Genomic DNA, 17154 nt, shown 5'->3' with positions numbered 1-17154 from the left:
GAAAGGAAGCCTAGAAGAATGGCTGAATCGGTCAATTCAAAGAGTAAACATGTCAACCAATCTGCAGAAGCATTCAGATCTTATTCAGAGAGTAAACATTGCCATTGACCTAGGGTCTGCTCGGGATTATTTGCACAATCGCTCTCACAGGCCAATAACCGATTAACATTCTCTTGGACGATGGCCTGACTACCTGTTTTGGTGATTTCGGTTTAGCATGTTATTTGTCAGATGCTTCTTCCATACTTCCTTCACCTGAAAGCTCTTTGAACGGAATAAAAGATTTCATTAATTTTTTGAAGTTACACTGAAAGCTCTTTGAGCGAATGCACATGAACAATGGCGTAGCTGAATTATGTTAAATACGGGGTTAGCTGACAAGAAACCAATTGCAGCAATTAACAAGTTTTTGATTTTTAGATAAACAATCAATTTAACAATTTGATAACAAATTCTTCAAAACCACAACTTCCACTCAGTTTCTCCGCAACAGAAATATCAAACCAACCCAAAACCAACAACTTTCAACAAAATTGCACAAAAGAATCAAAATTTAATTGCTATACCCTACCTCCTCCATTCTCTGAGAGCCAAGCCCTCCTCAGGCAGCATCTCCGACGGAGGCGGCAAAGTAGGATCGTCGGACACGCCAAACCCTCCATCAAAGCCCTGGCCGTTTGATTCGGCGTAGATCGACGGAGGAGAGAAGGCATCCGACGCCGGGTGAGTGGCGAAAGCGTCGTCTACGGCGGAGCCGTGGAAGATTGGGGAATCCGTGGCGGAGACCCTGAGCGACTCGGAGTCGAATCACTGGGAGGAGGGTCTGGGGTCGTAGCCAACCGTCGTCGTCGAACGGGCGAGTTGACCCGGTGGTCGGGACCGAGTCGTCTTCGGGCTGAGGGAACGAGGCCATGATGCACTGATGAGCGAAATGCTCCCAAGGGCAAAACTCACGCAGGAAGAATATCGGCACGCTTTATGTTAGGCTGGGCCGACTCACTGGGCCTTCATTTGGTCCCTGACAATATCTGGTCCAATATTTGAATTCACTTCCCTCGAGCCCGCTTCCGCTCCTCGATTCGCTACCCAGAAGATCAAGTTCTCAAGGTTCGATGTTTCCTCCTGAACTTCTTCCCTCCTGCTCGATTTGGATTGGAACGAAAAAGCTCCAACATGGGATCAATTTCTTCCCCCTCACCGATTATTTATTTCGGTATTGCATTCATATTGGCTTTTTCATTTTTATTAATTTTGGTTATGTGATTAGTGATTATTGTTCGTCATTTTATTTTGGGTTTTTCTTTCTGTTGTTTTTAGGGTTTTCTGCTCTGCAAATTTCGATCAAATTGTCTGCATTTGAATTATTTTGTAATTATCGTAATTTATATTGGGTGGAATTGGCCTTTCTATTCTCCAAAATCTTTTTTAAGAATTGCATTTTGCTTAAATTTTGCGAGTTCAAAAAAAAATTGAGACTTTTTCTGATTTTAAATTATTGACACAGTTCCGAAGCACTGTGTGTTAAACAGTGGAATTTTGATTTTTGGAAGCAGGGATTCATTACCCGGGCAAAGATGCCAGCAAATACAGAGAAAGCCCACAACAAGGCAAGTAAACAGGAAAGAAAATAGAAACAGCGGACAGAAGAGGGAGTTACAAGGAAGACATAATAGCCAAGCTAGCATGTCGCCCCCTCCACTGCGCCCCAAAAAACCTTACAGAGGACAGGGTAATCCATCACAATGGAGCACAAAAACCAGAGAAGATGCGGGTCTATTGACCCATGAAACATCGCACATCTCTACACACCGATGGGACGCCAGAGAGTCCGCCGCCGTATTGGCTGATCTTGGAATCCAAGACCAGCGACAATCTTGGAAAGACTCTCCTAACCCCTTAGCTTTCACTAAAGAAGGAAAGGCTTCCCAATTGCCCATCCTAAGAGAAACCGAAAGAGAGCTAATAGAATCTTGGGAGTCAGACTCAACGATTACCTTTTGAAGTCCCAGAGCTAACCCAAATTGACAACCCATAGAAATGGCCATTGCTTCAATAACATTCACGCAAGGAGCCGTGATAGAATGTCTGATTGCAGCCACAAAGGATCCATCAGCATCCCGCAGAACAATGCCAACGAAACCAGTTCGCGTTAACGCTGACCAGCTGGCGTCAACGTTAATTTTAGTGTACTGCAGAGGAGGAGTGGCTTATCTGGCCTCCAGAGTAGCCACAGTTCGACGGACAGGGAAGTCCGGGTTCCTACGGACAGCTTCGAAAAAAGCACTAGCCGAGTTGGAAATAGCCCACAGCACCTGAGAGGGATTGATAAGGTTGTTATTATACACAAAATTGCACCTGGCTTTCCAAATGTGCCAGCACGAGAAGGCAACAAACGAAATGAGGGACAACCTGTCATCATTTGGACCGCCAAGGACATTTGAAGCAGAAATGAACCACTCCACCCAGTTCGAAACCTCGGTCCTCGCAATCTTGAGATTGAGAGCACCACCAAACCAAACGGGTTCCACCCAAGGGCAAAATAACAATAAGTGCTCGACGGATTCTTCCTGATTATGACAAATGGGGCAATTCGGATAAGGCATAGACCGCTTTTTAAACAACTCAGACATCGTTGGGAAAGCACCATGGAAGGATTTCCACATAAAATGTTTGATCTTTGCCTGTACTCTAAGTTTCCAGATAAGCTTCCAAACCCGGCTTGGGATAACAATGGGAGCACGGGAATGTAAAGCCATTGGGTGGTTGAAACGGGCATGCACCCAATGATACCCGGTCTTCACCGAATACTGCCCATTCTTGGTCCCCGGCCAAATGAACCGATCCTCACTCCTCAAATCACCAATAAAAGTATCCCTAATGGCATTGAGATCCTCTGCCGGAAGAAAAGGTTAGAGCGAATTAAGGTCCCAGGTGCAAGAATCAGGGCAAATGAAAGACCTCACCCGAGTATTCAAGGTAACTGACACCTCACCACCAGGGGTGGGATTACCCAACGGGATGGATGGAAGCCACCTGTCAACCCATACCCACACTCGCTGCCCATCCATGATTTGCCAGTGGGCCCCCTTCAACAGTAAATCTCTGCCCACCAGTAAGTTGGACCAAACCCATGAAGCACGACTGCCCTTCTAAGCATCAAGAAAGGAACAGTTAGGGAAATACCTGGCTTTAAGAACAGACGCCCATAAAGAATTTGGCTCCATAATCAACCTCCAGCACTGCTTAACAAGAAGGGCATCGTTAAAGGATTTGAAATTTCTAAAACCTAAACCCCCTGCAGATTTTGGAAGACCCATCTCTTTTTTGGAAACCCATTGAATTTTCCTCTCCCCATTTTTCTGACCCCACCAGAACCCAAAAATCAAAGAGTCTAACTCATTGCAAATAGAGTCCGGGAACTTAAATAAATTCATCGAGTATGCCAGAATGGCTTGGGCAACAGCCTTAATCATCACTTCTTTGCCACCCTGAGAAAGCGTACACTGTTTCCACCCCTGAATTTTCCCCAACAAACGACCTTTCAAATAAGCGAGACCACGAGACTTGGAACGGCCCCAAATGGCAGGGAGACCGAGATAAGAACTTGGGTGAGTAACCACCGGAATGCCAAGATCACACCCAAGATCAGCCGCCACATCCATAGGAGTATTAACACTGAAGTACACACACGATTTCTGAAGGTTCACCACCTGACCTGAAGCCGAGCAATACGTTGCCAATAATCTGCTCAAGTTGTTGCAATTAGCTTTATCTGCCTTCAAGAAGATCAAAGTGTCGTCAGCAAAAAAAATGTGGGAAATAGGCGGGCTGTGGGTAGACATTCGAACCCCCTGTAGTTGATTAGACTGAATGGCAATACAAATCATTTTGGACAAAACGTCACTTATCAAAAGAAACAGATAAGGGGAGAGAGGGTATCATTGCCTTAAACCTCTTGAAGGAGCAAATTTGTTACCGGGTTGCCCATTGAGAATAACAGCAAAGTTGACAGAGCACACACATCCCATGATGAGCCGACGCCACACGGGGTGAAACCCCATCTTCTCCATAACTGCATCTAAAAAATCCCACTCCACCCGGTCGTAAGCTTTGTGCATATTGAGCTTGATACCAAGTTCAAACTTGCTCTTAGTTTTCCTGAGTTTCAGGAAGTGGAATAACTCATGAGCAATCCCAATATTGTCCTGGATCTGTCGGTCCCCAACGAACGCATTCTGCATGGGAGAAATAAGGCTCGGCAATAAAGGTTTCAATATATTAGTTAAAATCTTAGATAAGACTTTATAGGAAAAATTACATAAACTAATAGGTCTGAAATGGGAAACAGACTCCGGGTTCAGGATTTTAGGGATGAGAACAATATGGGTCGCGTTGAGCTGTCGAGGACAAGTTTCACCATTAGACAATAATAAGACAAGATCATAAACATCCTTAGCAATACAATCCCAAAAGGAATGGTAGAACACCCCTTGGAACCCGTTTGGCCTCGCGGCCTTGAAACCACCCATTTGTCGGGCAGCCATCCTAATTTCCTCCTCCGAGATCGACTTCAATAATGATTGGTTCATATCGTCCGTGACAACCTAGCTGATGCATTCCAGAGCCTGGCCCCAATCCCTTGGTCCAGAAGAAGTAAAGAGATTGATGAAATAGTCGTTAACCACTTGGTGCACACGTCGTGGATTCTCCTCCCAAACCCCGTCTTCCATCAAGATTTTCACTACCTTGTTTCTCCGTCGACGTTGTAAAGTAGACTGATGGAAGAACAAAGTGTTTGCATCTCCCTCTCGGAGCCATTTAGTCATTGATCGTTGTTTCCAGAAACTTTCCTCTTGTTCCCGTAACAAGTCAACCTCGATGGTCAACTTCAGAATTGCCTCCCTATTTGGTCCCCAGTTCAATTGTAGTTCCCCTAGCTGGTCCATTAGAACTGCAATTGCCTCTGTTCTATGGTTGAACTTTCTTTTGCTCCAAGAGGTCAGTTTGGATCGACAAACATTAATCCGAGACTGCCACCTTGTGATAGCGTCCCCAGGGCATTGGCGGTTCCAACAGGACTCGACAATACTTCTGCACTCCTATTCCTTTGCCCACATTGCTTCAAAACGAAACCTTTTTCTTCCTCTTCTCTGGTTCGGCTCACAACTAATCAAGATGGGGCAGTGATCTGAGCCCACAACCGTGGCGTGATTGACCAAAGTATTTGGCCAAGTGTTCTGCCAGAGCTGATTACATAAGCCTCTGTCTATCCTTTCCTCCACCAACTCCCCATTTCGAATCCCTCGCCAAGTAAAAGGAGACCCATTAAAGTCAAGATCATTCAACTCTACCTCCTCCATGAAATTAGCCAAGTACCGAGGTTGGTTATAAAGAACCGGAGCCCCACCAGATTTCTCGGACTCCCATAATTGAGATTGTAGTAATTGCCGTACAAGTTTATACTTTTGTGTGGAGAAACCAGCTGGATTAATAATCATCTTATTTTGATCAAATTTTGCAGTATAAATCATGATCGCATATTTTTGTTTGTATCATCTTACTAGATTTTTTTTTTTTTGAAAACTACCCATTAGATTTAGGTTAATCATCATGACATTGGAATTCAAGTTTTTGTTTGTATCAGTGCATGCTATTGCTAATCACCAAATTAATTACGTTTGTTGAAATTTTTGGAATAATTATTTTTTAAATGCCTGATTACTTAAACCTCACTGAGAGAAAATTTTAGGGCGTTGTGCACAGGTAATTGGAGCTACTGCAACATTTTATCATTGACATGGTTGGAATGTGTAGAAATTTAACGGTGAGGGAGTAAATTTCTATTTAAAATAATTCAAGTGACAGTGATCATAAAATTCAGTGGCAAATTGATAAAGTAGTCTTGAACTAAATTAACCATCTACTTAGAGATACATCAAACATCTGCATGCACATTTATTCCTAATATTGTGGAATTTGGCAAAGCATATTCATTGTGGTGTATTTGGCAAAACTTGAGTCTCTTTGTCTGTTCCGATATGATAATGCGATTTTAAGTTAGGCATTAGCCATGATTTCATTTGCGCAATTACGAAATATCAAAAAGTACCCTCTCTGCTAAGGATAATACACTCCTGCGGGAACTGGACATCCCAATATTTTGCAATCTGATTACAAATTATCTACCAAAAGTACATACCGCTATCAATTATATGATATTTTTAGATCATGGTCCACTAAAAAGTATTAAACGTGTTATGAATAGAAACGCATTATAATATGGATTTCTTTTTACAATGGAATTATCTACAAAAAAGTTCTCAATGGTGGTTACAGTGGAGACCAATATTTAGAACACAGTGGACAAGTCTTTACAAGCCAATCCTACCAGTAATAGAAACCACATCCTTTGTGTCTCTGCTTACATGCTTTTTAACATGGAGAGAAATTTCATCTGTATTTCAGAATTATTGGTCTTCTTGATGTTCAACTGTATGGAAATGGTTCTTGAAATTGTATTTCGGAATTAGTGATCTTGATTCGGAACAAAATGACTAATTTCCTTCTTACATTCCACATGTATGTAAATAGTATCGGTATTATATAAATGTTTGTGTAAATCTTACATGTTCTATAGAGTTTTGAAACTCACAGCATAAGAGACCTCTGTTTTCTATATTGATATATTTCCTAAATATTTTTAAAGACCCGCGGCAACGCCGGTGCACTTTTTCTAATCTTACATACTTACAGGCACTTTTTCTAATCTTACCTACTTTGCATGAACCTTCCAATACGGTAGAAAACTAGCATTTTTGAATTAAGAATTATTTTTTAAATGCCTGATTACTTAAACCTCACCTAGAGAAAATTTTAGGGCGTTGTGCATAGGTAATTGGAGCTACTGCAACTTTTTATCATTGACATGGTTGGAATGTGTAAAAATTTAACGGTGAGGGAGTAAATTTCTAATTAAAATAGTTCGAGTGACAGTGGTCAAAAGTTCAGTGGCAAATTGATGAAGTAATCTAGAACTAAATTAACCATCTACTTAGAGATACATCAACCTAAATTAACCATCTACTTAGAGATACATTAACAAACATCTGCATGTACATTTATTCCTAATATTGTGGACACTATATAATGATTGCCTACGATATTGTTGTTTACCAACTTGCATTCCAAATTTGAAAGATCATCTTTTACCATATGGTGCACTTTTACTGAGAATGTAGCGTTTATTGTGATTAATTGTTCAGTTTACATGTTTTTTGTGGTGCACCATATGGTGATGCATAAGCTCGAGAGGTCCTCTGGATTTTGGTAGTTGCAAATTTGCAATGATCAAGAAACATGGGACATGATACTAGAAAATGTGTTTGTAGATTCAAAAGTTAACCGTTGTTAATGTTATCATAGTGGAATTTCATTGGATTTTGATGTTGGGATACGATGAATCATGATCGGGTTATGATTAATGCTAATTAATGATATGAATCAAATGCTTGCAGTGTGTAATTATGATTGGATTAAAGGAGTTTGGGCTTTTTCTCTAATGAAAGTTATAAAACAAATTGTAAGTTTAGATACTTCACAAGTCAGAGGCCAAGTCTTAAAATATATTTCGTAATGTTTTCAGATAAATGTTTTCAATTTTTGCAGTGGGATACTGAGACTTGAACCAGTCCGGGGTAAAAATGGTTGATAACGTTGCACCAGACTGGAACTTGCATAGTAGTTTAATGTTTAGTTCGTGGAAGAGTAATTTGTTATTGGTACAATTGGTTTCTCTTTGCATGCCTATACTCCCAAGAGATAAATTCAGGTATTGCCTGTTCGATTTTAGTTGTTTTTAAAGTTAATCATCCACTGCTTCTTCTTTGATTCATGTTTGTTTCTCTCAACCAAAAACCAGAACCTTGCTTCTCCAACTGTCTCTCGCAGTAGAACAACATCTACCACCAAGGAGGCTCTTCGAGCTTCAGTCCAGGGGTAAGCTTCTCTCTTTTGATTGGATTCAACCATCGATCTGGTTTTCTGGTGGAAGTCATAATTTTCATCCCAATTTTTGTCCGAAAATCTTAAATTTTCTCTCAGAAATTTGAGAAATGAAGATTCTCTGTTTGTTTTTGTCTGTTTTGGAGACCCAATCTGAATTTTGTGTTCTGGTCAATCTTGGATAATTCCCTTAGATTAAGGGAATTAAATTGTCCCAATTATGGTTTTTTTTTTTTTGGTGTTGAATTTGTTTGAATGTTTTGTTTTATTTTTGAGTTTTTGGAATTTTAACTAAACTCACTTTATAGATCATGCCATGATGATAACAAAAAGGATTAGTATATTTGTGTATGCAATGAGTTTTAGTGAAAATTATACCATTCCAGAGTGGATTTTTGGACTTTGGTTTTCGCACTAAAAGGATTAAAAACTACCCTGTCCAATTAAATTATGAGTTTAATAAAGGTTAAAGTGAAAGTTTAATTAAAAGAAATTATCCATTAAAACCCCCCTATTCTCCGCAATTCGTTGTAGAATTTACACATCAATGGCTTTCTTTATCGTTTTTTCTTAATGGGTTATCGATTCCTGTTTTCAGCTTTCCCAGCTCGAGTTCTTCTCTCTCAGAACCTAGCTCGAGTCCTCAGGTAAATTCCATCTTCCTTTCTTCCTTGGTTTTTTCTTTGCAGCACTTAGCAGTACTATTCTCTTTATGTTTGGGTGAAATTATGTAAATTTTGAATTGTTTATCAAATTTGATTCTTAATTGTGGAAATGGGGTTGAATTTATTGTGGTATTAATTTTGCACCCAAAGATTGAAGGGTTTGTTTTTATGCTTTCAAGCTTGGTTATTGAGAGGTTGTTGGTGTTGAATTAGTGGCCAAGTGGCCAAAAGCATATAATAAAAAATGAAGGACATAATGATGTGGGAACATCATTATGAAGAGACAAATGATTATGTTTGTTGAAAAGAAAAAGAAAGGTCATGATGATGTTTGTAAAGGAATGATTATTCCTTTACTTTGGATTTTTTATTGGGTGCTCTTGTATGGATGAAGGTTGCAGCCGAATGAGAAAGAGAGGTAGAGTACACCATTTCTGTTTTAGTAGCCCATCTTTGAGAGAGCAAAGGTAGCTGCAGAGAGCAGAAAACTGAGAGCAGAAAAAGAAGAAGAAGGTGCTCTTCTCTTTGGTTAGTAATCACCCACCAAGGTAGTTGTTGTTGTAATAGTTTTGAGCTTTGTATAGAGAAGAAATTAATCACTATATTTCTTTCTCTATTTGTTTCTTTAGTGTGTGAGAGCTATTGGTTGTATTGGGGTTTTGGGTTGTGAGCTTGTCAACACTTTGTAAACTCCCATTTGGTTGATAGTGGATTATTGGGTGAGCTCCTACTGCTCCAAAGACGTACTCCAGTTAAACTGACTGTTGAGGAACCTCGTTAAAATCTTGGTGTCTTTTATATTTTGTTCTTGCATTCCATTTGATATATTTCATGTGGGTTAGCTTGAGTTGGTTCCAACGGGTTTGGTATTATCCTAGCACAACAGTTGGTCAGGGAATTTATTTTAGTTCCTATCCCCTTGGCTGTTTGCAAAGCAAAGCACAGATGATTCATGTATTATTTAGTTTTTGTGTTGGGTTGCGCATGCTTTCAAAAATATATGAATTTGTGCGTTTATGGTTATGAAAATGAGGGCTGCAGACCCTCATCCTTCACATTTTAGTTTCTCTTTATGCTTCTCCCTTTTGGGATTTTGTGGAACCAAATTTGTAATTTTTGTGTATTATGAAAGTTGAATATGTGGGAATCAATCAGTTCTTCATTTTTCGTGTATATGGAGAATGCTGTTTTCTACACTTTTATGGTTTGATAAAATATATCGTTTGACCAAAAATAAAAAAAATAAAAAAACTTAAAGGGTGAGAATTTATGGTACTTTCCTTGGTGAGGGGTTGGTATCGAATTTCTGGGTTTAAAGCGGATCGATTTTTTTATTTAGGTTTAATATGGGGAATAAATGAAAGGCGAATTTAGCCTTTTTCGAGTATTTCATCAGCAAGGAACAAAATGCCTATAATATCGGCGATATATCGCCGATATTATCGGTTTTTCGCCGGACCGATATTTTAATAGGTATCCAAGGGGTTTTCGTCAAAATATCATGATATTATCGCGAAATTTCAGAACTGTGCAAGTCGGAGACGAACACCGGAGCTTTTACAGCTCCGGCCGACTGTAAAACAGCCCCCTAGACTCCGATCTAGGTATGAAAATGAAATAGAAGACGAGAGGAACGTTTTTATAACGTCCGTTTGCCGTGAAACGGTCGGAGGTGTTCGGAAAGTTCGTCGACACCCACAGCCTCGCCGGAGATGGGTGTGCCTATTCCCGAGCCGATTTCATCCCAAAAACCTTGCAAAAACACGAGATAGAACTTCAATTTCACATCTAAGCTTTGATCTAGAATAGAAAAAGAAAAACCCGAAGCTTACCTAACCGGAGAAATTGAAGGAACTCGCCGGAGCAGGTGCGATGGTGTGCGTGTGGGTCTCGGTGCAGAGAGAAATGAGAGGTGTATGTGGGTCTCGGTGCAGAGAGAAAGGAGAGGGAGGAGCAGAAGGGCGTGGTGTGTGTGTAGGTCTCGGTGCAGAGAGAAAGGAGAGATGTATGTGGGTCTCGGTGCAAAGAGAAATGAGAGGGAAGAGCAAAAGGCCGTGGTGTGTGTGTGGGAGAAGGGAGAAGAGAGATCGAGAGATCTCTGTGTGTGTGTGTGGGAGTGGAGAATGGAGAGAATAGAGAAGGATCGAGAGAGAGAGACAGAGGTCTCTGTGTGTATGCGTGTGTGATGTTTGTGTGCGTGCGTTGTGTGCGTGTGTGGTTGCGTGCGTTGTGTGTGTGTGTGGGGTTCCTCCTGTTAGGAAGACACATGACTCACTCAGGATTCTTGACAACTTTTACAATTATTTTGACAATTTCAGACCACTTTTACAATTATAACTTGTACAATTTCAGACCATGGATGGTGGTTTCATTCAAAACCGTGTGTCATTGTGATATTCTTTCAAGAGGTGGAGTATCATACTCATTCAAAGCATTTTCGTTTCTTCTTCTTCCCTTACCCCTTTCAAAGCTGCCATTGTGATATTCTTTAAAGAGGTGGAGTATCAGAGCCATTCAGAGCATTTTCATTTCTTCTTCTTCCCTTACCCCTTTCAAAGCCATTCCAAATCCATTCCAGAGCTTGAACACAAAGGGTTCCATATTTAAAGTAAGTTTACAAACTTATATTTATATTATTGTAATTTATACAACAACAAAAAAATTTGTGTAGACTCGTATGTTAATTTTTTTAAGTAATTAATACTTGCATGTTAGTTTTTGTAAGTAATTAAGTAATGTTAACAATTACATGTTAATTTTTTAAGTAATTAATACTTGCATGTTAGTTTTTGTAAGTAATTAAGTAATGTTAACAATTACATGTTAATTTTTTTAAGTAATTAAATAATGTTGTATAATTATTCCCTAGGATAATTTTAATATGTTTAATGTTATTTATTATTTTATTAATATTAGGTTTTATTATCAAATTAGATTATTATTCATTAATATTAGGTTTTTTTTATTATCAAATTGGATTATTCATTAAATTGGATTATTATTAAATTGGATTATTATCAAATTGGATTATTATTCATCACTATGTTTTATATTAGGATTATTTTTTTATCAAATTGGATTATTATTCATTAATATTAGATTTTATTATTCCATATTATTTTTATAATTACTTAAATTTTTACAATCATTTCTTTACTTCGTATTTAATTCTTCTGTAGAATAACTTTATTATTTAGGTTCTCTTATATAACCGCCATCACTACTATATTTTTTGGCCAAAAAATAATTGTCTAATTTTCATGAAAAATAAATATAGGTACGTTTAAGATGTCCAGTGGAGTTATTAAACGTGATTCAGCTTGGGAACATGGAGACCCAATAGACGGAAACAAACATGGCACAATTTGCAAATATTGGGGTCGGGTAATGAAGAGTGGCCGAGTGACACGACTTAAGCACCATCTTAGTGGATTAGATCCAGCAAAAAATGTCCAACGATGCGATAATGTCCCCCCAGAAGTGAAGACATTCATCAGCACATTATTAAAAAAATAAAAAACAGCAGAAGGAAAAGATAACACATGGAATGGAAAATATTCGAGCTGGGCTACGGGGAGAAGTCTATGGCTAAGCGGTTGACAGTGATGATGATGACGATGAGGACGAATGTGATGATGACATGGGACCTGAAGAACGACGCAGTTTGAAACAAGCATTACGTGCCTCCAAACAGTCAGCATGGGAAAGAGAACACCTTCATAAAATTCCTAATAGAGCACAAGGTTCCGGGACAAGTGGTGGTGCACAAATGAGACGGGGATGCAGTCTTAGAGAATCACAACCAACACCACCAATAGCCCCAAGTTTATATAAGTCATCCAAAGCACGTCAAAAGAGTGTTTGGAGTTATTTTACTGGAGGTAATGTGAAGGAGGGAATGGGGCGTCTAATTAGCAAGTTCTTTATCTATGAAAATGTCCTTGCTGAGAAAGCATCATCACATCATTTCAAAAATATGGTAGTGGGATGTCAACAGGCCGGTGTTGGAGTACAACCTCCCACACCCTATGAGATAAGAAACAAATATTTGGATATGGAGTATACAGACATTGGCGAGTATGTTAACAAGTTGAGGTCAAAGTGGGAAACTAATGGTTGCACAATCATGTGTGAAGGATGGACCAGCCCGACCAGATTGTCTATCATAAACTTCATGGTATACTCCAAGGGAAAGACAATTTTTTTGAAGTCTGTTGATGCTTCAGACCATATAAAGAACTACAAGTATATTTACAAATTATTGAGGGATGTAATCATAGAGGTGGGAGAGCATAATGTTGTCTAAGTCGTGACCGACAACGGTTCTGCATTTGTCAAAGCTGGAAAAAAGTTAATGAAGCATCATAATGTGTTTTGGACATCATGTGCAGCACATTGTATTGATCTCATGTTTGAGGCAATGGGGAAGAGAGAGAATGTTGCTACTGTGGTAAAAAGAGCTAGAACGATCACAAATTATATTTATAATCACAGTTGTTTGTTGGCAAAGATGCGTGAATTTTGCAAAGGAGAAATTATTCGTCTAGCTACCACTCGATTCGCCACCAACTATATTGCATTAGACAGCATACTTAAGAAGAAAGCAGGGTTGAAGCAACTATTCACTAGTGACAATTGGCCCAACCACAATTTAAGCCGCTCAAATGCAGGTCGTATGGTGGAAAGTATAGTGCTTGATCATGCTTTTTGGACTCAATCAGAACATGTGTGCCAAATGTTTGAACCTCTTTACAAAGTTTTACGGATCGTTGACACAGAAGTGTATCCTACTATTAGCAATTGCACCAAATTAGAAGTTTTATCTGTCGGCCTCAATAATTTTGGAGGAGTGCTGCCTGAATCTATCAGCAATCTCTCAACAAAGCTCAGGAAAATAAATTTTCATGACAATCAAATACGCGGAAACATTCCCAACGGGGTTGGAAATCTCATCAACTTGGAGAGACTGGGCTTTTCAACAAATTTATTGGCAGGCACTATACCGAATTCAATAGGTAAATTGAATAAGCTTTATTAAATATATCTACATTTAAATGAATTGTCAGGTAATGCTCCATCATCTCTAGGAAATCTCACTTCATTAAGCAATTTGTATCTCCAATCAAACCAGTTAAATGGAAGCATACCACAAAGTCTCGGAGACTGCAGGTTTATGATATATTTGGATCTTTCCCATAACAATCTTAGCGGTCCAATTCCAAAACAAGTAATCAATTTACCTATTTACTTGAATTTATCTGGAAACCAACTTACTGAATCTATTCCCATGGAAGTAGGCAACTTACAGCTTCTTGCTTTCTTGGATGTTTCTGAAAACAAGCTATCTGGTGAGATTCCACAAAGCTTAGGGAGTTGCACAAGTTTGACGACTCTGTCCCTGAGAGAAAATTTATTGCAGGGGACAATTCCTAAATCCTTGAGCTCTTTGAGAGGAATTGAAGATTTTGACCTCTCTCGCAACAACTTGTCTGGCATAATTCCTAACTACTTGGGGAGTTTCCCCTTCTTGCAGAATTTGAACCTTTCATTTAACGATTTTGAAGGTGCAGTACCAATCCAAGGAGTTTTTAAGAATGCAAGTGTGGTATCTGTTGTGGGAAACACACGGCTTTGTGGAGGTATACCTCACTTAAGATTGCCTAAATGCATCTCCAAGCAATCTAAGCGTGGGTTATCTCCTAAGCTGAACTTAATTATCTCAGTTTCTTGTGGGGTTGTCGGCGTGGTCTTGGTGTTGTTAGTTGCCCTTCTTTATCGATCAAGAAAGGCTAGAGAGCTTAAGTCAACTTCAGGATCATCACTGGGGGTTTCACTCTTGAAACTGTCCTATGGAGATCTCCTCAAAGCAACTGATGGGTTCTCTGCTTCGAATCTGATTGGTTTTGGAAGTTTCGGGTCCGTGTACAAGGGAGTTCTCAATCAGCATGAAGAAAGAAATGTTGCGATGAAAGTACTCAATCTTCAAACTTCAAGAGCTTCTAAAAGTTTCATATCTGAATGTGAAGCCTTGAAAAGCATTAGGCATCGAAATCTTGTCAAGCTGCTGACTGCTTGTTCAAGCATTGATTTTCAAGGAAACGATTTCAAAGCCCTGGTGTATGAGTTCATGGTGAATGGAAGCCTAGATGAGTCATTGCACATATCAGCTCAAGGAGTAGATAGGCCAGCCAATCTGCCAAAGAATCTGAATCTCACTCAAAGAGTTAACATTGCCATCGATGTAGCATGCGCTCTGGATTATTTGCATAACCACTCCCACATGCCAATAGTTCATTGTGATATAAAGCCCAACAACATTTTGTTAGACAGTGACATGACTGCTTGTGTTGGTGATTTTGGTTTAGCAAGGTACCTCCGGGATGCTTCTTGCCCATCTCCTTTGCACGATAGCAGTTCCAATGTCATAAAAGGCACCATAGGCTATACTCCCCCAGGTAAATTTTCTTTTGTATATATTTTATTTGTGCTTCCAGTATGGTTTTGTATATAGCATGAGTTTTTTGAAGTCACATATAAGAACAAAGCTATGTTTTTGTGCATATAACTTAAAGAGTATGGAATGGGAGGCGAGCTGTCAACATATGGCGATGTGTATAGCTACGGAATACTGTTGTTGGAGATGTTAACTGGCAAGATGCCGACAGATGACATGTTTAAAGGTGGTATGGACCTGCACAATTTTGTTATAACGGCTCTACCAGACATGTGGAAGAAATATATGATCCACTACTTGTTCAAATAGAAGAAAGCAAAAGCAGTACTAATCCCAGAAGTAACAAGGGGAATCATAGCCCAAATGATCAAAGAAAAAGGGTTGTGGGGTGCTTGACTTCCATTGCAAGAGTGGGAGTGGCTTGTTCTGTAGCGATGCCGAGGGAGCGAAAAGACATGAGCAATGTGGTCGCTGAATTGAGTCTAATAAGGGACATGCTAATTGGAATCAGATGCCAAGTGAGCTTCTCTGATCAAGGCCCATGTAGTGAGAAATAATAGCCTGTCATCATTATTTCAACTGCCATGAAACTTGGACAGTAGTTTGCGTGGAGTGGTCTGTCGGTTTTTATATTTTTGCAGTTGCTTTTATTGTATGATTTGTGAATGATCTTTGTAAGATCATCTTTGCGCTTGCTTGGATGTCTATTTAAGTTTAGTGTTCTGTCTGTTTAATATTTTGCGTTACTAAGTTTGTGTTTGTCCAGTCTTCAAATTTGTCAATCTTTCTTACTTTGTTGTTTACATTGATTGTTTACACACTTGTTATTGTAGTATATACCAGCAATTGAACCTGCGCGATGCCGTAGGTTTTTAATTGTGTTAAACGTGTAGAATATGTTAAAATCCATTTACATCCATATCAAACTCTATTTACATCCTTATGTTCATTAAGGAATAAAAGATAGGTGTTTACAGAACACATTACATAGCTAAAAAAGTTGGAGACTAAGCTGTTCATATAGATATAAGGGTAAAAGACTGTTTACCACCCTCATGTTTCGTGGTTTTCAACATTTAGTACATCAAGTTTTTTTCGTCCCAGAATCATACCTAAAGTGTAAATTTTGGGACAGTCTCATACATCTGTTAGTCAAACGGTTAGTTCTCCCGTTAAGTGATGACGTGGCGCTCTGATTGTACGCCACGTGTCATTAAAAAAATAAAAAAATTATTTAAATAAAAATAATATTAAAAAATATTTAAATAAATATTAAAATAATAAAATATTAAAATAATAATAAAATAATTTTTTTTTCTTCTTCTCTTCTTCTTCTTCTTCTTCTTCTTCTTCTTCTTCTTCTTCTTCTTCTTCTTCTTCTGGGTTCGGTTTCTTTTTTTCTTTTTTTTTTCTTTTTTTTTTTTCCTTCTTCCTCCTCCTCCTCCTCCTTCTTCTTCCTTCTTCTTCTCCTTCTTCTTCTTCTTCTGGGTTCGGTTTCTCTCTTTTTTTTTTCTTTTTTTTTCTTCTTCTTCTTCTTCCTTCTCTTTCCTCCTCCTTCTTCTTCTCCTTCTTCTTCTTCTGGGTTCGGTTTCTCTTCTTTTTTTTTCCTTCTTCCTCCTCCTTCTTCCTTCTCCTTCCTCCTTCTCCTTCCTCCTCCTTCTTCTTCTCCTTCTTCTTCTTCCTTCTCCTTCCTCCTCATTCTTCTTCTCCTTCTTCTTCCTTCTTCTTCCTCTTCTTTTCTGGGTTCGGTTTTTTTTTTTTTTTTTTTTTTTTTCTGTTTTTTTCCTTCTCCTCCTTCCTTCTTAAGAAGGAGAAGAAGAATGAGGAGGAAGGAGAAGGAAGAAGAAGAAGGAGGAGGAAGGAGAAGGAAGAAGAAGGAGAAGGAGGAGGAAGAAGAAAAAAAGAAAAGAAAAGAGAGAACCGAACCCAGAAGAAGAAGAAGAAGAAGAAAAAAAAAAAAAAGAAGAAGAAGAAGAAGAGAAGGAAATTTTTTTTTATTATTTAAATATTTATTTAAATATTTTTTAATATTTT

General features: G+C 38.9%; 1 protein-coding gene and 1 long non-coding RNA gene across 8 annotated transcripts; both read left to right on the top strand.

The window, feature by feature from the left end:
- The first annotated feature begins 268 nt into the window (after nucleotides 1–268).
- LOC139197588 (uncharacterized) lies at nucleotides 269–8637 on the top strand. Of its 7 annotated transcripts, none has more exons than XR_011583090.1 (6): nucleotides 269–1213; nucleotides 5764–5824; nucleotides 7515–7579; nucleotides 7666–7828; nucleotides 7919–7995; nucleotides 8600–8637. It is a non-coding gene; the product is annotated as an uncharacterized lncRNA (long non-coding RNA). The 7 variants fall into 7 exon arrangements; XR_011583088.1 differs by having other exon boundaries at nucleotides 5750–5824; XR_011583089.1 differs by lacking the exon at nucleotides 5764–5824.
- Nucleotides 8638–14448: 5811 nt separating this feature from the next.
- On the top strand, nucleotides 14449–15580 carry LOC103423842 (probable LRR receptor-like serine/threonine-protein kinase At3g47570; the record flags this gene model as incomplete). Its single annotated transcript, XM_070825794.1, has 2 exons — nucleotides 14449–15121; nucleotides 15239–15580. Coding segments are annotated over 2 exons (864 nt in total), but the record flags the coding sequence as incomplete, so codon positions are not given.
- Between the last annotated feature and the right edge of the window lie 1574 nt (nucleotides 15581–17154).

Source organism: Malus domestica, chromosome 07 (assembly GCF_042453785.1).
Source record: "Malus domestica chromosome 07, GDT2T_hap1".
NCBI classification, from domain to species: Eukaryota; Viridiplantae; Streptophyta; class Magnoliopsida; order Rosales; family Rosaceae; genus Malus; species Malus domestica.
This window is presented reverse-complemented; position numbering and strand designations above follow the sequence as displayed.